At 42.2% G+C, this 26,563-nt stretch overlaps 2 protein-coding genes across 2 annotated transcripts; one reads left to right on the forward strand and one right to left on the reverse strand.

Moving 5' to 3' along the window:
• Window positions 1-1,902: 1,902 nt before the first annotated feature.
• Window positions 1,903-7,207, reverse strand: ggctb (gamma-glutamylcyclotransferase b). Its single transcript, XM_070834922.1, has 5 exons — window positions 7,179-7,207; window positions 6,092-6,209; window positions 5,857-6,002; window positions 5,602-5,734; window positions 1,903-2,067 (listed from the first exon to the last, which is right to left on the reverse strand). The coding sequence occupies exons 1-5, from the start codon at window positions 7,205-7,207 to the stop codon at window positions 1,903-1,905; spliced, it is 591 nt and encodes a 196-aa protein (XP_070691023.1).
• Window positions 7,208-13,880: 6,673 nt separating this feature from the next.
• Window positions 13,881-26,353, forward strand: gpd1l (glycerol-3-phosphate dehydrogenase 1 like). The gene is made up of 8 exons (XM_070835118.1): window positions 13,881-13,992; window positions 15,513-15,690; window positions 17,487-17,627; window positions 19,571-19,709; window positions 20,226-20,338; window positions 21,400-21,636; window positions 22,737-22,843; window positions 24,427-26,353. The coding sequence occupies exons 1-8, from the start codon at window positions 13,949-13,951 to the stop codon at window positions 24,521-24,523; spliced, it is 1,056 nt and encodes a 351-aa protein (XP_070691219.1). The 5' UTR covers window positions 13,881-13,948; the 3' UTR covers window positions 24,524-26,353.
• The last annotated feature ends 210 nt before the right edge of the window (window positions 26,354-26,563 follow it).

Consider the following 26,563-nt stretch of genomic DNA (forward strand, 5'->3'; position numbering starts at 1 on the left):
GTTTACAGCAGTTTTACAACTTTTGGATGATTTTAAGACTATTCAAACTATTCAACTTTCTTCAAGTGTCACAATAATTTTTCAACTCCTATTTTTTTGTAATCCATTCAAACATTGAAATATCCCATGTGTCATATTTTCTGGTTATTACTCAACTTTTCAATTCCATTCATTGTGAATAGAGCCTCATTAATATTCCTTAAGCTGCTTCTCCATTCAAGAGACAAAAGTCAGCAAAGAAATTGCCAAAACAATAAACAAACAACAAAACAATCTGTGAAAACATCACTATCTGAACTTCAGAAAAGAAAATGCAGGGCTCTTACCTGTCTCCCTAACAAAACACAGGGGAAAAGGGAACCTAAAGAAAAGCCTTCTCACCCCTACATTAACCAGTCTTTTAGTCTACATACACAATGTTCACAACAGAGGTTAATAAAGTTAGAGTTAAAGAAGGCACCATCAGTACACCTGAAACTCAGCACACTGGAAAAACCATGGAATAGGGTGAGCAGCACCATCCTCAGGTAGGGAGGAAACGCAGCAGAAACACAGTCACATCCAAATGCACATTATGACCTGAGTCATAACAAACATAGGAAATAATAAAAATAAAGAAAAAGGGTGTCCCAACTTTTGACTGGTACTGTTCATGTTTCCAAGTTTTCAAGTCCCAATAATTAAACTGAAGCAGTCATTGGCAATGGAAATTTGGAATGTTAGGCTCCCTCCAACAATGGTCTAATAGAATCATAAAAAGGGAAACGGGGGGGGGATCAAAGACTTGTTACTGTATATGGAACAGATTGAGTCTTCATGGATCAAATTAGCATGGGCTTTACAGAAGACTTAAAAGATCTTACATCAAACTGCCTGTGACTGACAGTTGGTCTGTAACATGTGCCTGCTGACCTCAAGAGGAGGAGAATGATCAGCATCTTCCCTGGTATGAGCTGGACCTTTGGACCTAGGACGTCCACCCACTCAGGGGCAAGGTTGTAGACTGATCATAATGGATGCTGACTTCTCACTACTCACTTTATTTTTTTATATTTATATATTGTACCTTTGTTTGTCCACCTTTTTTTTTGCACACAGAAAAGTGGTAATTGCCTGAATGGGTACAGGGTACAGTGAGGAGATGAGTGAAAATACACCAAATTGGCAGAATCTGAACACTTAACACTTCCTACAACTCTCACACTTAACACAATACGTTATACTTGGTTGCATCGAATAAAAAAAGTTTAAGAGTTTAAGGTGGTTTGTTGGATTTTTTTCACCAGAGAGAAAACAATTTCACTGATAAGGTCAAAAAATAGCTTCCATCCACCTCTCCTGTCAAAATGAAATATTTAAAGAAATATTAATTCTCTCCACTATCACTATCTAATAAGGGCAGAAACTGCCCAAAGATCATCTGTTAAAGATGTTCACTATAAGTTTGCTGCTAATATGCAGACATTTCAATTTCTGTTTAGGGTTTTGTTAAGTTAGGTGAAATGACAAAGTAGAAGTTGTGTCTGAGTTGACTGAGTTTAATTAATGTATATTTCAAATCATGTTACAGTTGGCTATGTGGGAATAACAAGTAGCATCGTAAATATTACATTTCATAGAGCAATAGTGAAACATATTTGTGTCTTGCATGTTTCCTTCATGACAAATTATAGTCACCTTCATTTCGTTTATTTCCATAAGGTATGGAATTTAGACTGAAGACCCATCAAAGCTGTGTTCTTTCGGTTCTGTAAGTCACTCAGACTCATAGACCAGGCTGCTGGAATTACAATTAGCCAAGTTAGGCATGAAGCAGCTGGTTAAGCTGGACTTGTATTGGGTGGAAGACACTGTTACAAAGACTCTCCTGTAGACAAAGTGGACCTGGACTCTGCTGGGTTATCAGGCATCAGAATGGATGTTGTCCCTCTCTTTGGCTCTTCTTCTGGCTTGCTCGAGTTCAGCCATCATGGGTAGAGGGCCCTCATACATGTTGGTCTTGATTGCTTTCAGCTTTTCCTGGTACCCCTTTGGCAAGCCGTTCTGCTCTGCTCCCATCACAATCACCTGCAGTGGTTGATAAAGCTAAATGTATTGACTGTCGTTAAACTAAGGTCCTGATTTCCTAATAAACAGTAGCAGTCACAAATTCCAAAAATCTCTCCCTCGCTCACTGTTGATGATTTGTAGAGCTGTCCTTGTAAGGTCCTTGCATAGAATTTGATTTATTGCCTAAATTCAGACAGTCTAACCCAATTCATGCCTAACCTTAACCCTAACCCAACCCTAACCTAAACCTAACCTCAAATCACACCTTACCACTCACCTTAACCAGGACCTCAGAAATGACAATTTGCCTTATTAGGACTGGCTGTTGGTCCCCATTAGTACTAATGGTCCGGACAAGGTTGGTGTTTATACTGGAAATGGTCCCAATAAGGACAGAAAAATTAATAGAAAAATGTATACACACTGACTAATATTCCACTTCCACCGCCATAAACCTAACCCCTATCCTACCCTTAACTTTACCCTAACCATAACATCCTCACCATATAATTTAATGATTTACATTATGGGGACATCGGCTACTAATTGGCTGAATTACAATAAACTCAAAGAATAGCCCAGCCCTAAGAATAAGAGCTGAGTCCCAATTTCACAACAGTCCCAACAGACAAGCTAACTTGAACGTTTTTGGTCTACGAATTTTAGTAATTCACAAAACCTTTTAGAGCTAAAAGTGAGGCTAGAGGTCCAGAGGACCTGAGTCACTATGTCCTACTCACAGGCAGTGATGGGCTGGAGGTAATGTGTTACTTTGCGTGAGTGTTTTATAAAAATAGAATGAATATGAACTGTTAATCAATATTTTAAAGGCAGCCGTTTAATAATTATTCAACAGTTATCCAACAAATCAAACTAATGCAATAAATGTGGAGAAGATCGTTCGCACAATTCTGTTTATCTACTTTAGATTAAATTTAGATTTAATTTTATTTGTGCCTTCCACTCCCTTTGCAAGGCTGCTGGACTGTGCTTAGGGAGCATGCAGACCAGCTGGCAGATGTGCTCAGCGACATCCTCAACTTCCCTATGAGCCAGGCGGTTGCCCCTTTTTGTCACTATCATTACAATGCCAAAAAGTCAACAGTGTCCTTCATTAATGAGTTTCGCCCTGTACCAGTCATGAAATCTGAACGCAGGCTTTTGGTTTATCCAGGTGTTTCTTTGGCTTCAGGTGGCGCAGGTGATGTTCCTGATGCGTACTGTCTGGGACATCTCTGAGAAATAGTCCAGGATCCAGTTTTAAACGGAGCTGTTTCAGCTCAGGGGGCCTAACTTCCATACCAGCTTATGGGGAAGGATTGTGTTGAGTAGCAATATAGTATGTTGTGGCTCTCACCCTCCAGTGCTCTGTGACATACTGTATGTATGACTTTACATTTCCCTAAACCGTTCTACATTTAGCACAAGTTAATCCTGTTGTTTTGCCTTTTTAGAGACTAAGATGCAGTATGCCAGATTTTCTGTTCTTTTTGTATTTGTTGCCTTAATCATTTATATAATTTATATTGATTATAAACTTTAATTTTGTTGTTCGCCTTTTGTTATTTATTTTGCTTATTTGCACTGTGTTAATGTTCTACTTTTGAGTTGTGTCTGCAACAGTATCCAGCACACCATGGCATGTTTTTAACCTCCTTTTCTCTGTTGGGACAGGTGCTGTGGGCCTCGGCCGGCAGTCCAATTCCCCCGGAAGTTGCGTGCCTTCACGCCCCCTTTTTTTGTATTGGGTTGAAGGGTCACAGGTGGTTAGTTTATGGGCCCCTCACCCTTTTTGGGTTGCCGGTTGACTTGGTAAGCCCCAGCCCTATTCTCATGTCCCTGCCTGAGTGTTGACTTTAATCATCTTTGTAGTATTATATCAAATCTTTATTTTAACTTCATTTTAGTTTAGTGTTTTTGCGTTTATTTTAACTTAACTTATGCTGTTTTAATGGAACTTGTCTCTCACCCAGTGCTTTAAGAACCCTGTGTGAACTCGATAGTTAAATTTATCTTATTTACAACACCACCTGCGGGAAATTGACCTCCAGGAAGTTGTAAATAAGATAAATTTAACAGCAGTTTGACCCCCTGCTCCTGCCACATTATTATTACTATCAATCAATATATAACTGCTGCTCTAACCAAATGCAATGCACACTATATGCATAGAATACAAACTCTGTATGAGAACCATGCTATCAAATAGTCCCAAGGCTATGCACCTGTTTATGTCAATGCAGTGTGGTCTCAAGGTGGGTTGGATCTGAGCACTCTTCACAATGATTTCCCATTCATTCCTATGGAGACATTTTTCCAGATTCTTTTGCGATTTGCATGAAAGCCATTGGGACAACATCTGAGAAAAGCCAAAGCAACTCCATCCTGATTGAGCTGCATGATTTGTATTTTTTGCACATGTGCTGGCAGCGGTGCAGGAGGAGCTGCGTTGCGAAAAACTTGCAGAAGAACCTGCACTTCAGACAGGTTGCTTCTCGTCAACAGTTTCTTGGTGATGATGACCTCAGCTGTGTGCGTTAGAGTCCTGACCAGCTGAATCACTGTCTGGTATGGTAACTACAACAGCTTAGATTGGAAGATCCTAAAAAGCATAGTAAAGACAGAGTCCTTCATTTGGAACTCTCTCCTCTCTATCCATGACATTTATACATACCTGCTGCATACATGTTCTGTATACATAAACATCCCCAGGGACCCAAAAACTGCTACTGCTGCTTCTACACTACTCACACTTTACAATCATTATTATAATCTCATTTTTATTTGTACTTATATGTTTCTATATTATAACATAGTCTTGTATAGCTGTCTTGCATATTGTGTGTAGTTTGGATCTGGGCAGGGATGCTGAGCATTGGATAAATAGGCTTTCCAACTCCCGACTGGACTGGACACTATGTTGTTACAGCCATAGGAGCTACAGTATGTCAGGATTCAAAGATCACAGTAAATTTGAACCTAGTAATAACAAGGGAACAATATAGTGGACTCTTGCAAACACACTATAGAAGACAAAGCTGTGACCACAAAACTGCACGGTTCCCCTCTGCATGCTGTTTTTCTCTCAGGCATGTTGGGAGCTCTCACATGTGCAAGAGAACCATCTGGTATTCAAGCTCACAACCTGTGTGTTAAACATAGCATGGTAGAGGGGGAGTGTCCGGGCTTTTTTGACCTGTTAATCACAGTCAGGTGACGAGGGGTATGAGCAGACTGCTCCCTATTCCAGATGCTTCACAGAGGGGTAGATGGGTAGAGGGTAGGAGTGAATAGGTGTTGATGCCCCTGACCTGATACAAAGTTGACAGTTGATGTTGTTCATAAAGCTACATAGAGTTACTTTTTTGTATTTATGATTCTAAAAGAGGTTCATGGCCATCATGTTGGACCTGCTCTAACAGCTAGTCAACAGTGTCCATAGAAACATAAGACTAGAGCAAAAAACATTCACAACTGCCTAGAATCACTCCTCCAGCATTTCATTTAGGTGCTCTGAGCCCACACGCAAGAATGCAGTGAAAGCAGTCTTACCTGCAGGTATTGTGGTGATGGTGGGGCATACACACAGCTGTTCATTATGTAGGTACGACAGTTGAGCTCCTGGCCTTTTGTCTTCACTGATAGCTCCACAGGACTGTACGCACCTAACGTCACATTCTCTTGACTGAGCGTGTGCACACATGCACGCACATGGAAACACACACACAGTAGTGTGTAAGGTTGACAGGAAAACATTCAAGGCAATCCAGGAGAGGACATTGAAAAAATAACAAATGAATACTTTACCTGTCTAGAGACTCCAGATCAGACATGTTCATCCTCCACACCACACCCCACACCTCGTCCCCTGGGCTGTGCTCTATGGTGGCCACGCCTCCATGCCACCGGTCACTGGCAAGGCCTTTATGGTTCCCAAACACCAATTCATAGTCCTGACAAGGAGAAAGCGAAAGAAGTTAGAAGTGTACAGAGTTAATATGGGTCCGAATTTTGATGCTCCTGCTCTTCCATCAGACTGTACCTTCAGCCTGGCCACACAGTGTATTGTCGCAGAGGGGTTCTTGAGCTGGAGCCGCTCCTTCAGCAGGTTGCTGCCATATGCAAAGTACAAGAAGGTGTGGTTTGTCTCCATGTTGTCACTGAGGAAGATGAGGACAAGGAGGGTTGAGGTGAGGGAGATTAGGAGCAGCTTAAGGAAGGCAACAATCACAGAGATGGTGAGCCAAGTTGAGCCACAGTTGAATGTGTGGAGGACCGGATGGCTGGGTGGTGAGCATGAGTTGTAGAGTGACAGAAATGAAGTACTGGCCTTCCAGCATTCACACACCATTCTCATGCTAATTCCCTGCACTGTCACTGTGCCCTATTCATATTCACAATACATGGTTTGCCTCATGTGTTGAGCCAACAGCATTGAGCCATACACATAGATACACATAGTGCACACACACACACACACACACACACACACACACTCAAACACAGAGGACAAGCACTAACAAACCCCTTTATGTTCTTTTTTACCTGCTTTTGACACAGTTAAACTTTTTAGGAAAGCAGCAGTTTTATTACATTTGCTCTATGGATCAGCTCAGTCCAGCTTCTGTACTGCTTTTTGTGTATCTAAGGCATGCTACTGTCTCGTCTCCCTTCTTTCCCCATTGTTTTTCTGTTTTCCCCTCTCCTCTGTGTCTTGTGTGTGTGCGGAGCTGCCAGAAGATCACACACCTGCAAAGCATTCAGCTGCACACCCACAGTATTTCACCCCAGTCCGAGACCACACTCACTGCCAGTTTGTCAGTCATCCTCCAGTGGTATCGATGCTACAGTCTCCAGTTTCCTCGTGGTCTTGTGCGATTTTCCTGAGAAACGTACCTTTACTTTCCTGTGCTCCAGGTCTCCACCAGCCACGCACACCTCTCTCCGGGTCTTTGTCATCTGTTCCTTCTGCTCGCTGTCAGGACTCCCAGATCTCCAGCCTCAACCTGTTTCTCACCGCCTGCCCTGTCTCCCACTGCTAGGAATCTTCTCATCAGCCATACTCACTTTCTCTCAATAACACCCTGTTTTCAACTCACCTTTGGCTTCCTAAACTTCCTTTACTGAACCTAACAGCTGCAGGTGTCAACATATACATGCAGATGTGATGCTGCCAGTGTGTGTTGCACGTTAGATACACTGTACCACCTAATGCAAGAAACCCAATCTGTTGTGTATAAAAAGACATTTCTGTTTGCTCAGCTATGGAATGGGATGAATCTATTGTGACTTCATAGCATACAGAATATGAGGCGATTCATTATTATCTCATGATTTATCCATGTTTGGAATGGTGTTGTTAATGTTTGATTATGACTTCAACAGTCTTCCCTGTCTAGTGACAAAGTCTGCCCATATAATAATAAACTGTTTATCCTGTTCAGGGTCACGCAGGCTTAACAATAACATAATTGAGCCACGAGGAGTTTTGACTCAATGAGACATTAGACAGTGAGGACAGCTCATGCTTCATGTTTAGACCTGACACATCAGCCTGTGTATTCCCCTTGGTTTTATTTAGTGGCCTTTCACGTTCTTTGCCCTCCACCTCCAAGCATTCTGACATGTTGTGATTTCTTAAATGTTGCTGTGCTTTGTGAAATGTCACTGGCTTATGAGTTGGCTTTGAAAATGTTACTGGGTGAAAAACTAACTGCAACATGTGGTCACCCATGTGAAGAGCCAGCATGGTAGTAGGAAATGTGACACTTTGATTCGCAGTGTGTTTCATGTGAACACAAGAGATTTGATTCATGAAGATTGAGCCAAATGTAAAGAAGTGAGTGTAGTGTTATTTAAAAAAGTGTGCTTGTAGTTTGGGAGCTGGTACATGAGATTGTGCTGAGTGTTCCTCAGTGTGTTAACAAGTGAGAAAAACTGGAAGTAACCAATCTTTTATCGGGTATCCATTGTTAATGAAGCTGCAGTACACATGTAGGTAAAGTTTGCTTAACTAATGAACAGCAAATGTTGCTGTGGGAGAAACGTTTGAACACTTTCAGTGTTTGGAAGTGATTCTGATGTGAGGCTGTTTTCTCTCCTGGTTTTCTTCCCAAAAGTGCTTTTTCACTTTGCTCACCAGATGGCAGCACATACACACTAATATACTGCTGAACAGTTCCCTCACACTGGTGATGGAGTGCATGTTGTCCTGTCCTGTTCCCTGGGATGTTGTGCATTGAGCAGTTATGAGGTAATGTCTTCCCCTGCTCCACAGGTGTTCAGCTCTAGTGACACATGTGTAGTGTGTTAACTGTCTATTACATACTTGAGATAACAAGCACAACACTATGAATAGACTCATTCTGCATTAGAGGAACTTTTGAGTATTTTTTACTTTAAGTAAACTTTACTTGTAATGGAGAATGTTTACATTGCTCTTTTGCCTGTTAGTTCTACTATGTTAGTTTGACCTATGTAAAGGATCTGATAGCTTCTTTCACCTTTCTCTATTATAAATCAATTCAATCAATCAAAATACTTTATTAATCCCCGAGGGGAAATTCCATTTTCAGTGGGGGGGAAAGTGGGGAGGAAAACAAGAGGAGAGAGAGGGGAGGAGAAAAAACATGCGACACCAGACTGTACTCATGTGGAGTGCCCCCCTCTTTACTAACACGTGGTGAGCCAGTACAGTCATGGAGGACTCAACAATCCAGACAGCAGGTTTGATAAGAGATCTTTATTCTAAACAAATACAGAGCCTCTAAGGGCACATCACCCCTATAGAATACTGTCTACTGTCAAGTGTTGCACAGGTTTGTTGACTATATGGTGGACAAGGTCCTCTATTTGGCAGGTCAAAGCTACATGATGACAGTGCAACACGTCCACTGAAAGACATTCCCAATGAATATGAACTAAAATGGAGTGTGGCTCCAGCGTGACCTTGATGGATTTTTCAAATCACTTCAGTAATAAGCTGAAGTAATATGCTGAAGATCAAAATAGTACTGATTATTATATTTTAGGACCATTTCTTAAGTCAACTGCTTTACATACCTAAATGCACAAAAAAGGGGGTGAGGATGTGATGTAAAAGTAGTAGTAGTCAAAAGGCAAAGGTAGAAAGGTGCAGTGCAAATACAGACCATTTACCATAGATGCAGCAGTTGGAGGAACAGTGCATGGACAGGTTGGAATACATTACATTATTTAGTGTCTAATGTTGGAGTTTTACTTTGACAAACCATGTCAGTGTTAGAGCGGCTCTAGAAGCAGAAAAATTCTCATTGGTTGATTACCTTTGTAGGAGGAGCCAGAGAATCGCACTGGACCTATGGGACTCTGATTAAAGGAATTTATTACCATTCATTTTTAAATGTATATTCTATCACAGACAACAGGCTCACTGAAGAGGGAAATCTGGCAGCTAAAGTTACCAGGCAAGAGCAGCAAGAGACCAGGCTCACTATTTTATGTTTGATTTAAAAGAGTCAGCTCTTCAAAATCAATCCATTCTTACAAACATACCCCTGACAGAAAAAGTCAAACACATAACTCACTTAAAAGCAGTGCTGTTTACACTATATTGTGCAAGACTGTTGAGACCAACACTGTTGTTTAGGACAAGTTATAGAGGGACAGCAGCTGTTTACAAGGGGTTGTTTGGATCTATATATCTATTGTGTGTATATATATATATATATATATATCATGAAAATGTCGAAAACATTTCAATTTGTCCAATACTTTGTTTACAGACCAAATACCTAATATTTAATATAATATTATTTAATATAATGGAATAACATAGCATAGATTATTGCCAATGTTAATATTACTAGAATAGAATAGATATAATAATATATAATACTATATGATATGATATGCATGAATTAGGTGGGAGCATCCTTCTTTTTTCCATAACCCCGGGTCTCAAGAGCAGCCCTCCACTCAGACTGAGTCATGGTGACTGTTGCCTGGCAGTACCAATTACCAAAATACAGTTGGTGGGTGGCAGGGTCCCGCTCTCTCTGACACTGCTTGCAGATAAGGGTGTCATATACTTCCTCTTTTTCGTGCCACCCTGCTCCTCCTCCTCCTGCCTTTCCTTTTTATGATAGTGCTGGGTGGTGTAAGGCACATCTGTCATCAAAGCTCCTGCAGGTCTGGAGATTGGGAGGTAGGCAGGAGAGGTTGGGGCTCAGACAGAGGAGGTTATTGTCCTGTCCTCATTCCATCTGGCAAGACCATCAACCAGATATGCCTGAAAAAGGGTGTCACTTGCCAGGGTTCCTGAAAAATATAAAGATTTTGCATTGTTATTCCATATATGCAAATATATCAAAACATGTAATAAATATTACTCTATTACAACAGCTGCACTCTTTACCTGGGATGAATCTATTCATGTGCAAATGAAAATTCTCCAGTGAAGTCAAACCTCTGGCACACCGGTACGATGGAAGTACATGACCACCCTTCTTCAGTGTCCCTGTCTGCGTGTACAGCTGGAAACCTGGATGGTCCTGGAGGCAGGGAATGTGTTTTTGCTGGGCCTTCCATAGTTAATCAGGGGTACACCAAGAGTATAGCAGCCTTTCTCTCCTTCATATGCCACAATCAACTCCTTCAGATTGACTTTCATATCGCTGCATTCCCGCACAGTCCTCCTGCAGTGAAGCAGCATCTCTGCCTTGGTGGTGTGGCGCGTCACATCTGCTTCTGTGGGACACATGTGGCTTGCTTCCAGCTCCACCTGCTTGGCTGCTCTGAGTCGCTGCAGGTCACTCTCATCCCACACAAAGATGCAGCAGGTGAGTTGGGCCATGAAGCTGCTGTAAAGAGCATGAGAATCAGTTGTACATCCGGTGGCAAACCTCCTCATAAAGTGCCAGAAATCCAACCGGATCTTCATGCACAGCAGTCGCGGTCCATATAAAGAATCTCTGGGGGTGGTACCCCAGCATCCTTGTGATGCCTCACAAGACCCTCTGCCATCTTCATCAGGCCACAGCCCTCACTTGCTGTGAGTACAGACATGATGACGTGCCCATGTTCATTGCCAATGTCGGTGGCCCACGCAGCTGTAGACCACGCCTGACCTGCCAGCTTCCTCACATTCTTCTTGGTTGAGTCCATCTTAAGGACCCGGCCAAAGAGTGAAGTGATGGAGGCCTTCACTTCATCTAGCCTACTGAGGACATCCTGGGCGTATACCTGCATTAGCCAGCGATATTTTGGCACTGTAAACATGGATGGAAAAGTCGGGCAGTGGGACTGGTGATATATGCAACTCCTCTGTAATTGGTGAGGAACTGTATTTGTATTTGTTACCTCTGAACCACAGCCCTCAGTAATGCTCTGCTATATATGCCCAGCAAGAGTTTGTTACCAGTCCTCAAAAGAGAAGAAGAAGGTCCTTCAGTGTGCTGCTTTCTTCTTTTCTTTCTGTCCTTGCTGTCCTGGTTGCAGGCTGGAGGAATCCGGTCGCTCCTTTGTTCCTTGCTGATTAGCAGCTCAATGCTAACTTGTTGCTGTGCTCCTGTGGCTCTGAAGATCAGCTGGCAGACCTGCTGGTGCTGATGAACTTGGTTCAGGCAGGGCTTTGTGTCGCTGCCATGAAAAACATCGCACCCCCCAATCAATACCCTGACCTCTCACCTGATGAATAACATGGAGAGGATCATCCTCGTGAGCACGCTGCTGTGTGTCCCTTTCTCTTCATCCTGTACACCTCAGACTTCTGACACAACACTCTAAACTGTCACATCCAGAAGTTCTCTGATGATACAGCCATGGATGGATGTGTATCTGGGGAAAACAAAGTGGGATACAGGGAGGTCATCAACGACTTTGTCACCTCGTGTGAGCTCAACCAGCTTCACATCAATGCCAGCAAGATGAAGGAGATGATAATCGAAAAAGTCCATCATCATACCAGTGAACATTCAGGGTTTGGACATTAAAGCAATCAACTCAACTCAGTCAACTCAAAAGAGATTACCTTTCCCAGCATGTTGGATAAAAAAGACAATTTAGAAGTAGGTCTATAATTGCTTAAGGACTGGGGATCCAAATTAGGTTTCTTTAGCAGTGGGTGAACATTAGCATACTTAAAACTCTCAGGAAAAGAACCAGAGGACAGACTTATTGAAAATTTTATATGAAATTCATATTCATCTGGAAAGTTGTACTTTCTAAACGTGAAACTGATTCTTACTCGTGTGAGGATTCTTGAATCCTTAATTTTGAATTCTTGAGTCGTCTCTAAATTAAAGAGTTTGGTCTAGACCTGCTCTTTATGTCTTGTGATAACATTTCTTATGAATTGGTGCCATGTATAAAGATTTATTGATTGATAATGAGTTGAAACTGAGTAAATGCGGCCGACTTTGCGTCTACATATGGCACGGCCAGATAGAACTAGTTTTGATCCAAACCTGCTAAAATATTCAAAAATAGCGAAGTTATCTGATCAAAAATTTGGGGTGCAAAAACACACATTTGGGGGTGCAGCTGCTCCACCTGCTCCATTACTCAGGTGGTTATGCTTGCTACCTTAATGGATTGAAATAGTGAGGTGGTCCTTATGGATTGACACAAAAACTTTCATGATCCCCAGTGGATCCTTTAGTGGCCCCAGTGTCCCAAAAGCTGGATGGAACTCCGTGAAATCTGGCCTAGACATTTATGTGTCTCTCTCTCATAGTATTGTTCAATACTGTGTTTTACAATGTGGCAAGGTGGTGCACTGATGAACCATGAGATTCTTTTTAAAGGGTGGGTCTCTGTGCACCTTAGAGTGGGGGTACAAAGACTGCTAAATAAGAGTTCCAAAAGGGTTCTTCCCAAAGGCCTGAGGTCCTGCCCAGAACCATTAGCTACAGAGAGGTGTGGGGAAGAATTAATCCCCAAGGGAAATTCCGTGAATTTCACCTCCTGAATCAAGGGGCACGATACCTGTAACCATGTAATTGTTTTGTTGATCTACCTCTTGGAAAAAAATAGGTAAATGTTAATTTTTTTTTCTTTGGAAAAAGGACACAAAAATAACAACAACAAAAAAAAGTTGCTCAAAAGAAATATAGGTAAATGAATAACTGGGTAGCGGCATCTCCATATACTGTAGTGGATAGTCTATTAAAGGAAAAAACTTTTACTTCTTCCAAAGATGATTTTGTTTTCTTTCTCCTTTCTTAGTTGTTTGTCAGAGGATTATGAAATTGAATAATAATCTTAAAGGGGAAGACAGAAACTTACCACCTGTTTTGAATTTTCTTCTTTAAAAAAAACCCAACATAAGTGAGATTTCTTTATCCAATTTGCATTTTCTTTTGGTTTATTTCATTAAACTTACACGTTTTTTAACTTCAAAGAATTCTTCATGTTTTATTTTGGTTGACTTCTAATTTGATGACAAGGCAAGATGACAAGGCAAATGGCCCAATACATGAATACGGCCCAGACAGGAATTGGTAGCAGTCACCCAAAGACTGCAAGACCATGAAGATCAACATGTGCCACCTGACTACAAGAAGCCTAAGACTCAATACCAATTTCAAGTTATTTCTTTCTTTCTAAGAAAAGGGACTGAGGAGGTAAAGGAATGGATGAATTCAGTGAACAGTGTGCTGAATGTGTCTGATAAACCTTGTTTACTACAGGTGACACTCAGTGATTCACCAGCTTACCCCTGTAAGTCATCCGGTGGCTTGACGTCACACACAGCAAAACCACAACTCCCGACAGGCTCGTGCGCGGCACCTTCGATGGCGTCATCAGAAGCAGACGCGCATTCTGCAGCGTCCCTGCTCTGTGCCCCCCCGCAGCGGCGTGTCTTCAGGGTTCCTCTGGTGGTCCCGTTAGAAGGAGTCAGGGCAGCTGGACCGAGCCGATGGCCTCTCCGCTCAAAGTGTGCATAGTGGGCTCCGGAAACTGGTGAGCGTGCTGCACGGGGAGGGGGGGGGGAGGGGGGTGAAGGGGGTGGCGAGGAGCAGGGTTTAATGCTGCTACTTGTTGTGATGTTGCACGTGTGCACACGCGCTGTGCTGCTGCTGCTGCTGCTGCTGGGGGGGGGTAAAGCTCAGGAAGAGCCTCTCGATTCTAATGTCTCTACCTGCAGATGGACGTCAGGTGAGAGCTCAGAGGACCGGGGGGGGGGGGGGCTCGGGTTGAAGGAGGGTGGTCATGGAGGTTTCCAGGGATAATCAGCATCAGTTGGCACTTTACCAGCTCCACTGCTCAGACTGATGCAGCCTGGCTGTCCTGCAGAAAACCCTCCTCCATGAAGGTCTCATGTTCAGTTTGTGGTGAACAAGTTTCACAAAGGTGTTGATTCAACTTGCTGATCATTTTGAAGGAGGCACTTTGTGGTGCTCTTGAACTGTAATGCTGTTATTCAGCCTCAGTGATAGAACTGATGGACAAAACAGTAGAAACATCTCCCTGTGTGATGCTTCAGCAGCACCACCAGCACCACCACCTCCCCAAATCATTTTGAACACAAGCTGAACATTAGAAGTTTCATGAAGGAGAATGTAGTGCAGGGCCGGTGGATTAGGCTGAATTAGTCTTAGCTAGGTGGACTCCGAACTGGAAAGTGACTGTGTATTTGAATCAATATAAAGTATCTCTACCATCAATCAATCAATCAATCTTTATTTATATAGCGCCAATTCACAACAGTGTTATCTCAAGACTCTTTCCATAAAGAGCAGGTCTAGACCAAACTCTTTAATTAGAGAGAGACCCAACGATTCAGGAATTCAACATTAAGGATTCAAGAATCCCCACATGAGCAGCATCAGATATTAGATTAGGACACAGTGGAGGAAGAACTCCCCTTTAACAGGAAGAAACCTGGAACAGACCCAGGCTCAGAGGGGGGGGGGGGGCTTTCTGTCAGGGTCTGTGTTAGAGGTTAGAGAGAGAGAGAGAGAGACACAACACAGAGACCAAATCAAAGTTGATTCTTGAGCTTGTGAATAGTCTTTTGACAGATAAGCTTAATGTAACACACATGTCGCTGTCTTTGTCAGTAGATGGAGATCACATCATTACCAAGCTTTAAATCAGTGTCCTCGGCTGCTTTTTTTGTTTTGGTGGTAAGGCCTGTAGCCTGTCCTACTTTGGGTTGCTGAGAGACCATGTGACTGTCGCAGGGCTAACGACCATAAACAGACAAACTCATCCATATGTCTCACTTACTGTCTTTGGACATGGGGAGAACATGAGGACTTCACACAGAAAGGAAGGAAACAGGGGAAGCTCTTGCTGACCACTAGCATCCATGTAATCCATCATGCTGTCATATGAACAATACATCTCCTGTGTAGGGAGGAATGCTGTCACATCTTACTAATCATTTGCTTGAACTAACTTTCAGCATTAGTTACTTGTTGAATAAATCTTTGGCGAGTGGAAGCCAGCTGACCTCCTGACCTCTGCTTTGGTTGCAGGGGCTCAGCCATTGCCAGGATAATTGGAAACAATGCCATGTCACTGCAGCGTTTTGCCACCACAGTGAAGATGTGGGTGTTTGAAGAGAATATTAATGGCAGGAAACTCACTGACATCATCAACACGGAGCATGAAAACGTCAAGTACCTGCCGGGATACAAACTGCCAGAGAACGTGGTAAGTGGTTTTAGCCATCATCGGTTTAGTTTGAAGCAGTGTGAGGCTCCAGTGTGAGCTGGTGTCTCCTTAAAGCAACAACTCTGACAAGGAGGATGTAAAAATAACAGCATTCAACATCATTATTGAAATCTAGTCATTGAGATGTTGATGAAGCAACAGTTCAATGTGAAAACACCTAGTTTGTCTTCTGAAATTCGGCCCTTATGTCGTGTGAAACATGTTAAATCCTGCAATACCCTGTAAAATTGTCATTTTCAGACAAGGTTAAGTATAAAATTAACCTGCACGTTGCTCTTTTTTTTCCTACATTTTTATTACTTTCATGATCAAATTTCTACGTTCATACCAATATGTGAAATAGAATTTACAGCATAACAATCCATTTCCTTCAAAATAGTCTGGGTTACAGTTGATCAGCACACTTTATGTCATACTAAGTCATTGTGTTACACATCTTAATCAGTACTAAAATCATCTCTGTTGGCATTATACATACACCTAAAATATTTTATACCACACAGGGACCTCAGCCTGATGTCTCTCTCTCTCTTTCAAATCTAATTATTCTGCATTTGCACATTGATGTATATATGTCTTCCTCAAGTGTTGTTAACTTGGGCGACAGCAGGATAAACACAAGTTTCCCATTTGATCGTGTGTCTGTGAGATGCCCTGTTAAATCGGTCTACCTTGATCTAAAGAAACCCTTTGAGTTTATCATAAGTTGTTCAAGTTTCATTTTTTTACATTATGTCATTAAGTTGATAAAATCTGTCTGTGTTTTTAGGTCAAGCACAGTGGATGTATCTATGCTTGACAGGTCTTCAAGTCGTTCATGAAGTCATTTCATTCAGGTGGTTTTCTGTCGCCGTTGCTTTGGACGGTTATTTTACACTAAAGTCTACGATGAGTGTTGTTTGCTTTCCCCCAGAAAGGGGCGGGGACGTGTGGCCGACCTGATTTCAGCACAGTATGAGAAAAACAATGTGTTTTATTGAACATTATAGTATGTAAACATATACAGATACAAGTCTGGACCTGACAGTGAGCAGAATCTGGCACATTTATATGATGTTACATGATGTCAGTTGATGTGCATTGTCCCTTCTTAGATGAACAAACAAACAGAGTTATAATTAAGGCAGTGTTTACCTGAGGCAAGCGTAAAAAACAACGTAATCTTGACTGCTGCTGTTGTTAATTTCTCCCCAATCAGTTTCCTACTTGAACATGCAGTAGTGAAGTTTGTGGTTCAGACGCGGTTCTTGTGGTCAGATTCACTGTAGAAGTGCAGCTAACCTTGTGCTAACAAGGCTCCACAGTTTGGGAGCATTGCAGAGCTGTTGCAGTAACATGGTGGTCAGTGCCTGCTGCACGGATGCATTAAAGGAACTGGATACAGTGGTGGAGGTGGATACAGTGGTGGAGGTGGAGGTGGATACGGAGGTGGAGGTGGATACAGCGGTGGAGGTGGAGGTGGATACAGTGGTGGAGGTGGAGGTGGAGGTGGATACAGTGGTGGCAGACGTCTTTCTGGGCCCGACAAAATCCTGTGATTGATGCCGAGGCCGAAAAGTAGAAGAACTGTCCCGTATGAGAGAGAGAGAGAGAGAGAGAGAGAGAGAGACACTGAACCATGTAAAATCAAAGTATGACCCTGAAGATAGACATTGTGAGACCCCTTTAACTAGGCAATACTATTTAGTGCTTACCATGACCTTACAGTACTGAGATTATTCAAAGCACAGCACACGCTTGGTTTTGATCTAGATTTCCTCTCCTTTGTCCCACAGGTGGCGGTCCCCAAGCTTTGTGATGCTGCAGCAGGAGCCGACCTGCTGGTGTTTGTTGTCCCTCACCAGTTCATCAGGAAGCTCTGCGATGAGATGGTGGGCTGCGTCTCCACCAGAGCTCTGGGAATCACACTCATCAAGGTAAGGAAGCTTCCTCCTCATCATTGAACCATGGCATGGTACGGTATGGTAACAATATCATGGTTTCACTGTTTCACAGTGTTCAGTGTTCACTATGGAAGTGACAGTTAGTCGAGCTGGATGGAGAAGTGTTTTTGCAGAGCTCGCTTGACCTAAAGGAGAGAAAAGCAGAATTAGAAACAACTAGCATGTAACTATAACATGCTATAGTGCTAACATGTAAACTAACAGGCTCTATATAACATGTTAAATTAACTACTTAATGAAAAATAACATCAGCCGTGAGCTTGTAAAACAATGCCCTATGGTTCATTAGGAAAACAGGATGTATATCATTTTTAAAATGAATACCTACACCAGTCTGTTAAAAAAACTTGTGGTGAAATGAATAAAATAATGACTGAAGCGAATAAAAGAAATGTTTGCTCATGAAACTTTATAAGAAAGGCAAGTGCACGACAGCCAGACTGCAGCCAGGATGCTCCTGTCTGTACCTTTAACTCACCCATGGAGTGAGAAGTCTGTGTGTGGGTCATAATAATTCTAATAGTAGATATCTGAAAGTGCACTTGTACTAGTCAGAGTGCCAGCTGTGGATGACCCTGACCCACTTGGACTAGTCACAGTGCCAGCTGTGGATGACCCTGACCCACTTGTACTAGTAACCATGTATTTTCCATGTTCAAAATTACATTATGGATCCTTTTTTCCTTTTTGTGTTTGTGAAGAATTAGAACTAACAGCATCTATCTAGCAGACAGATTGCTAGATATCAAGAACAATGTGTATTTCTGAATTTGAAAGCCCAACACATGAATAGCAAAAGTAACATAACATTTGTCCTTGGAAGGATGTCATCAAGCATGAGATGGTCTTTTTGAATTGAATAATTGATTTACTGATATTTGAAATACATATCCACTCTGGCTAATGATGAATTGGTCTTAAGGCTAACTGAATATCAATTATGATTTTCTGATTTCTGAAACTTACAGGTAAATTCTCTTTAGATTTTTTGGCACAATGTGACCATAGATTTAACCACTAATACCTTTGTGTTTCACTGCAAAATCAAGACATAGTCTCAGAAACAAGAAGGGAATCTTCACACATACTAAAATTATTTTTCAGACTTCGACAATACTTCACAAAATAATGTTCTACTATTGCACATGTTCTCATCTGAATCGGTTTCATGGTTTTGTCACAGGGCCTCAGTGAAATCTGCCCTGGGGCTCGTTTTTACAGGAATCTAAATTTCCACTGCAGCCCAGTTCACACACAGCCAAACAAACCTGACAAATAGTGTGTGTACATGTTGGAGGAAATACATTTCTCTCCAGGTTCTCTTACAGTTTTGAATGAAACTAATTTTTCAGAATGAAAGCATCATCTCATTGAATATGAACTTGCATCTGGCACATAGACAGTGTAATGGATTTATCACCCACTGGTTTGTGGACCGTTAATGTCTCAGTGTCTCTTTTCTATAAGCCTTTAAACACCAGCCATTTCTTCAAAGCACCTGATCTTCAGTTTTTTCACTTAGCAAAATGTTTTTCTCATTCTGACTTCAAAAACGTATTAGACATTCCAGTGTGTGTGTGAGTCCTTGATCTTTAGGTATGACCGAAACTTTTCAATCTTTCACCACATCTGTGTTGTGATCGTGCATCACTGTGCCTGCACAGGAGGATTTAGTGGAAGAGATGAAAGTGTGAAATGAAATGTTCTGCCCTCTGCTGATGTCTTCATCATCATGTGAAAATATAAATATGACTTCTGGAGTTTAGAATGTAAGATGCAAGTCTGCCTGACATGAACTCAGTATTCAGGTGCACGTGTCATTCTGCCCGCTGCACACTGAGGATCATCTGTTTGTCCTTTATCTCTGTCTGTCTGTCTGTCACATGTTCCTCATACGCCTTGTCTGCGTCCGTCAGGGGATAGATGAGGGTCCCGAGGGCCTGAAGCTCATCTCTGACATCATTCGAGAGAAGATGGGGATTGACGTCAGCGTCCTCATGGGAGCAAACATTGCCAACGAAGTAGCAGCTGAGAAGTTCTGCGAAACCACCATCGGTAAGAAAGATACACGTGTCTGTTTCAAAGAGCTCATGCAGTGTCCAACAGAAAGGTATTCACTGTATATAGCATATGTAATGTGAACATTTCTTAACATTTGTAGTTCGACATCTATGCTCATACTGATATTTCTGTGTTAAGATAACATCGTCTGATAACATTCTGGCTTTAAAGTACATCAATTATCCAATATTGTAACAGCAACAATGTAAAGAATAGAAGCTAAAGAGTCCAGTGTTTTGCAGTTTTGGAAAAGTGAAGGAAGAAACTGAATTAATGACTTACTAAATCTGGGAAAGTGAAAAGTGTGTACGCACACGTCACTGAGCACTGCAATATAAAAACCCTAAGATGGAAAGTATCATGAGATTTAGTCATGTACTGTACTGTGTGATACTTGTATGTGTACTCTTATACTTCATTTCAGATGCAGTATTACACATTTTGCTCCAGTTCAGTTTGCATATAAGTGTTTATGTGTGTGTGTGTGTGTGTGTGTGTGTGTGTGTGCAGGCAGTAGGATTGTGGAGAATGGTCTGCTGTTCAAAGAGCTGCTGCAGACTCCAAACTTCAGAATCACAGTGGTAGACGATGCTGACACAGTGGAGCTTTGTGGAGCTCTGAAGGTACACACACCATGACACCACCACACTCACATACACAGCACGAGTCTGAGATTTTTCCTTTCCCGCCAAGTTTCAATTAAGAGGTGATTCTGCAGCCCAGACATTGAATATACAAATGTGCAATGTGCATTGTAGGTACTTTAGAAAGGAACCAGGTTCTGACAGCGTTCCTGAGGAATCTGAGCCCATTCCTCATGGACAACAGCCTCCAGCTCTCTGATGTTCTTGGGTTTGTGTGCTGCAACCACCTTCTTCATATCTCACCCATCTATGGGATTCAAGTCAGGCGACTGTGACGACCACTCTAGTATCTTCCAGGACTTTTTCTGAAGCCTACTTGTATGTAGGGGGGGCCTGAAATTATTCATTGGACACAGAGAGCTCCTGATCTTATTCTGGGAAACTCCAGAAAGCCTCAGTCTGAAGGTGTGAGGTCTGATGGGAGTGTAGTCAGTGAGCAGGTCAGAAACATTAGTATTGGTGTAAAGTGGTGCTGTTCTCTTGTGCCGGTAAGAACTCTGGCAGTCTACCTATCGAATGTTGTGATCATCCATTGAATCGGAATCGGTTTGTAATATTAACCTTTTTACTTTCGATATAATCCAGGTTTCTGACCCGCTCACTGGCATTTTGGCTGCATGATAAAAGGAATGAAGCTTCCACGGATAGTTTGATGGACATCAGCTAGATATCTTGACGTGATGTTCCTCAGCCATGAGAGACTAACAAGAGTCAGGTCATTCTTTTTAGGAGCTGGTGGACCAAACTAGGGATAAAAGCAGAAACACTGCTCCGACACATGTCAGCCATAAACACTTTCTAAACTGTGTGAATGTATTTTTCAGCTTTTTAGCCCCCTTTGAGATAAAAAAATTGCATAATGTCTCTTTATGAGCATGGCAGAATCTGATAATGATAAGCTCATGTTCTAGTCACCCTAAACCAGAGCATCAGTATGTCAACCAGACCCCCGTCTAGGTCACTGTGAAGCTACTGATGCATTCAGGTGATTGTCGTTGCTGTATATGAATGTGTACTCTTTGTCTCTCTGTGTGGATCAGAACATTGTTGCAGTGGGTGCAGGCTTCTGCGATGGGTTGAAGTGTGGCGACAACACCAAGGCAGCTGTGATCCGTCTGGGGCTGATGGAGATGATAGCTTTCGCTAAACTCTTCTCTAAGAATGGCACTGTTTCCACGGCAACCTTTCTAGAAAGCTGCGGTGTGGCCGACCTCATCACTACATGCTATGGCGGCCGCAACCGCAGAGTGGCAGAGGCCTTCTCTAAAACAGGGAAGGTAGGTGCACCATCCCCATTTTCTCTGCTGTTACTGTTCAAATACAGTGTGGTACGTTGGGCAAGTGTGAAGAAATACTGTAAAGTAAGAATTTTTCAAAAATATAAATTGTAATTGTTTTTTTTTTATCTTTTTACGAATGCAAAGAGAAAAAACGTCTAAATCAAATCACTGTTTGGTGCGACCACTCTTCGCCTTCCAAACAGCATCAGTTCTTCAGCAACACTTGCATCATCATGTTCAGACTGAGCACAGCAACAAGACACCAGGTGGTTCTACTGCATCAGCAAGGTCTCCCCCAGGCAGAGGTTTCAGAGCAGACTGGGGTTTCAACATGTTCAAGCTCTTTTGAAGAAGCACAAAGAAACGGGTAACGTTTAGGACTGTAGACGCAGCGGGAAGCTGAAAGAGTTCAGTGCAGCTGAAAGACGCATTGTGTTTAGTCCCCTCTGAAATCAGAAGACGTCCAGGACGTCTTCATGGGAGAATTGTGGCCGAAAAGCCAAACCTCTAATGTGGAAACACTCAATGACTCAAAAATGGCAGCAGGTGTTCTGGACTGATGAGTCAAAACTTGACATATTTGGCTGTAGAAGGCAGTTTGTTCTCTGAAGGGCTGGAGAGCAGAACAATAACGAGTATCTGCAGGCAGCAGGGAAGCTGGTGGAGCTTCCTCACAAGTTTGGGCCTTCATTTCTGCAGATGGAGCTGGGGTTTGGTCAGAGTTAATACAGGCAGATACTTACCCATCATGCAATACAATCAGGGAGGCGTCTGATTGGCCCCAAATTTATCCTGCAGCAGGACAGCGACCCCAAACATACAGCCAGTGTCATCAGGAACTATCTTCAGCGTAAAGAAGAACAAGCAGTCCTGGAAGTGATGGTGGATTCAGATTTGTCTTCTGTTCGCTCACTTTGCATTTTGTAAATTGATATAAATGAAAAATTAAATTTTAGGTTTTGAAAGCATTCTGGCTTTAAAGCATTTTTTCACACCTGCCTAAAACTTTTGCACATTACTGTGTGTCCACAGTGAAACTGGAGGAATTTTCAAGTTTGAAATAAATATGACTATGTGCTTGGCCCACCTACTCTCAGAGCATTGAGGAGCTGGAGAAGGAGATGTTGAATGGTCAGAAGCTCCAGGGTCCTGCCACCTCAGCCGAGGTCTACCACATCCTCAAACAGAAGGGCCTAGTGGACAAGTACGTATACAACAGTCTCTCTGTGTGTCTCTCCATACCTGTCTGCCCCAGCCTTACTTTTGTGTCTTTTGGTCTGTGAGGGTGATGTGTATCATTTTAGATCATTACTACAGCAATGTCTACACTTAGCAATAGATATTCAGACGGGTATTCATCTGAAAGCACATTGCATTGTTGTTTGTGTGCACATGAAACAAAATCAATCAATCAATCTTTATTTATATAGCACCAGTTCATAATCAAAATGTTACCTCAGGGTGTCTGCCCCCCGAACCCAGACTGGAAGGAGGTTCCACAGGAGAGGAGCCTGATAGCTGAAAGCTCTGGCTCCATCACTACTTTAGAGGACTTTAGGAACCACCAGTAGACCTGCAGTCTGGGAGCACAGTGCTCTAGTGGGGTAGTACGGTACTATGAGTTCTTTAAGATATGATGGAGCCTGAACATTAAGAACCTTGTAGGTGAGGAGAAGGATTTTAAACTCTATTCTACATTTTACTGGAAGCCAATGAAGAGAAGCCAGTACAGGAGAAATGTGGTCTCTTCTCTTAGTTCTCATCAGAACAGGAGCAGCAGCGTTCTGGACCAGCTGGAGAGTCTTTAAGGACTTATTGGAGCAGCCTGATAATAATGAGTTACAATAGTCCAACCTGGAAGTGACAAATGTGTGGACTTGAGCTTTGTTCAGCTTTGCTGCTCTTGTCTCTTGGTATTTCAAATGATACGGCTTCCTGCCTACTGCTTTCTCGAGGATCTTAGAAAGAAAAGGAAGACTGGATAAAGGTCTGTAGTTGCAAAGCAGATTCAGCATGTTAATCAGTGAGCTTTCGAGGTGCTGGTGGGTGTTTTTATGAACTTTGGACAGAGCCAGATCAGCTGTTTCCCCCCTCCTTCAGCATCCATCTCCCAGCTCTTGCTTCATACTGAACACACAAACATACCAATCCTCTCAACTCACTCTTATTTCCCAAAATGTTAGTGTCCTTTTAAGAATTGTGCTGTAATATAGAAGTCCATCACAATTAGGACTGGACAGGATCTAAAATCTATCTAGAAAACATTTGCCATATAACATTTATCATAAATAACAGTACATCACAGTACAACAACGGCTGTTTTTATATATTTGCCTTTTCCTAAGCTGTGCTTGTGTGGATCAGTGCTGAAATAATGATGTAAAAATGATGTTGACAATTTTGATATTTAACTAATTAATAGTCCAAACTCTGATTGGCTCTTCTGTTTTACATCATTAACTGAATGTCTGCATGCGTTTTGAACTGTTGGCCAGATAATAAAGTGATGGACAAATTTGTACTTTTTTGACATTTTATCGACTAAACAATACGTTGATTAATCTATAAAGAATGAACAGGTTAATTGATAATGAAAAGAATTATTAGTTGCAGCCATAGTGTGACCTTTGAAATATAACACTGATAACGATGTGATCACCTTGATATATAAAGAGGAGGTTTAAAGCAGCAGCCATCGGTGCTCTGGCATGCTTCTTCATGCTTCTAATGTCTGCTGCTCCCTCTCCTCCCCTTAGGCTTGTCTGACTCTGTCCATCCTCTCTCCAGGTTCCCTCTGTTCACAGCTGTCTATCAGATTTGTTTTGAGGGGAAGCCAGTCCAGGAGATGATCCCCTGCCTGCAAAGCCACCCAGAGCATATGTGATCAGCAGGCAGGTCCCACAAGAGCGCTGCTGAAGGATTCACCGCATGTGTTCACACCCAGATAGTTAAACATTAGGTACAAATGCTCTCAAAAAAAACCCCCAAACCAGTTTTATTTCTGGATGACACACTTGTGATTCTCAGATTCTGGAGAGGGCCAAGTACAGATCTGAAGACAATGTTCTTTATCAACTCAAGTAAAACTAATATGCACACCTAAAACACATTTCCAACAGTGGTATCTGCACACAGGGGAAAGCTCTGCTTTTCTGTGCATCTGATCTTTTGTCCCCAAGCTGAATTTTCTCCCAAAGCATTTTCAGATGGTGTAAAGTTTACGTACAGCTGATTTTGATCAACCAACACAGCATGGTGCGTCTGTACAGTCTGACTTTTAAGTGAACATGGGTTCTGGGATCAGCTATGTGCTCTAGTGTTTCAACCTCAACACAGCCGTCTCCATCTTTTTCTGGATCTAAGAATCACAAAGCTGCCACTGCTGTAGCATCAGACAGAAAACGTCAGAACTCACACCACACTGACACTCCTCTTAATCTTGTGGTAAAATAGCACTAATTATTAAGCCAGCGACATGTTCATTGAAAGGATAATTCTGGTGTATTACAATATGGATTTAGTTTTTTTAGAACTATGATATACATAATACTATGAATCTATATTAAATAACATGGCACTCAACATGTTCAAGTAAGTAAAATGAAGGTGTTTTCAACCTGAACGCCCACCTCACCACGAGATTAGACCGTACAAGAAGTCACATGAGTTTGACCTCTGTTGTGTCCCTGCAGTGGAAAGAGAAAGGCTCAGCTGGCTGGTAGGGCCGCCACTCGAGGAGTTAGCCATGCTTTGGTCACACATGTTCTCCGAGATCTCAGGCCAAAGGACCTGGTGGCCGCAGGTTTATTGTAACTGGGCCCAAACTACAGAATTTTGACTCAATCAATCAATCAGTCTTTATTCACAGTGATAAAGGTCTATAATTGGCTAATACACGTGATTCAAGAGTAGGCTTTTAAAGAAGAGGCTTAGTTCCTGCTACTTTAAAGGACTGAGGTACGGAGCCTGTTGGTAAAGACTGATTGATCATATCTAGTAAGGACTTCTTTAGGCTGCCTAGTAGAGATGGAGTCTAAGAGACAATAACTCAGTGATAACACAGAATTATCCTTAAAATGCCACATGGACCAGTCAATCAATCTATCTGATTTTATTTAGAAACAGTTATTGTTATACATATTTGTGGAATTTTCTTTGCTGCACTCTGTATTCACAGGGATTTCGGATTTCCTTTTAATTTCCTTGTTGTTGAGAGTTGGAACCTTCCCCTTAACCTTCGAAAATACTGTGTGTTTACAGGTTTGTGACCAAACGTTTGAAACAGAACCTGTTTTCTTATTGCGACAGTGAGGTGGTAATCTTTAGAGAGTGGTTCATCGGTTTGTCACATATCAAAAGGCAGGCCCTGTCAATACCAGCCATTACCAGCGTGTCTGAGGACACAGCACGAGACCGTATCACTGCCAAACTGATGCACAAACACAACAGCAATAGACAAAGCATTGTGACTTAGGAGAAGATAAGGATATTCACTTTGTGTTTCAGTGTTTTTATAATTTCACTTCATCTCAGGTAAACATAGAAGTGTTTAAAATCCTGTGTAAAATGTGCTGTTTTATATTCCAAAATACCCTCACAAGATCCTTCCTGACAGCTAGGAAAACCAGCATTAGCTCTCTGTCAAATATACCGGTTGTATCTCTGTGACCTTTATCTCTTAAACTGTTGTCAAGTAAATCTGTCATAAAAATTGTATGGGGTCTTTTTAATCTTTTTGTTTTGTTGTCTTTGTTTTTCTTTGGTCAAATTCCTTACTGGTCCCGTTTGGGCCGGTCCCAGGATCCACTGTGTGGTAGACAGGCTGCGCCCTGCTCTTTATCTCTGCTGAGAGAGTTAAGCCCACACGCAGCGAGTTAGGCCACGTTCAGACCAGCCGGAGCCCTGTGTGAAAAACACAACCCTC

The sequence above is a fragment of the Pempheris klunzingeri genome, chromosome 8 (genome assembly GCF_042242105.1).
Source record: "Pempheris klunzingeri isolate RE-2024b chromosome 8, fPemKlu1.hap1, whole genome shotgun sequence".
NCBI lineage: Eukaryota > Metazoa > Chordata > Actinopteri > Acropomatiformes > Pempheridae > Pempheris > Pempheris klunzingeri.

Coding starts and splice junctions, on each gene's coding strand:
- gpd1l (XM_070835118.1), top strand. CDS start 13,949: ATGGCCTCTCCGCTCAAAGTGTGCATAGTGGGCTCCGGAAACTG. Junction 17,628..19,570: donor TGGGAATCACACTCATCAAG/GTAAGGAAGCTT, acceptor TGCGTCCGTCAG/GGGATAGATGAGGGTCCCGA. Junction 20,339..21,399: donor AGCTTTGTGGAGCTCTGAAG/GTACACACACCA, acceptor TGTGTGGATCAG/AACATTGTTGCAGTGGGTGC.
- ggctb (XM_070834922.1), bottom strand. CDS start 7,207: ATGTATATGTTGACACCTGCAGCTGTTAG. Junction 6,210..7,178: donor TTGACACCTGCAGCTGTTAG/GTTCAGTAAAGG, acceptor CATCTTCCTCAG/TGACAACATGGAGACAAACC. Junction 5,735..5,856: donor GATCTGGAGTCTCTAGACAG/GTAAAGTATTCA, acceptor GCACACGCTCAG/TCAAGAGAATGTGACGTTAG.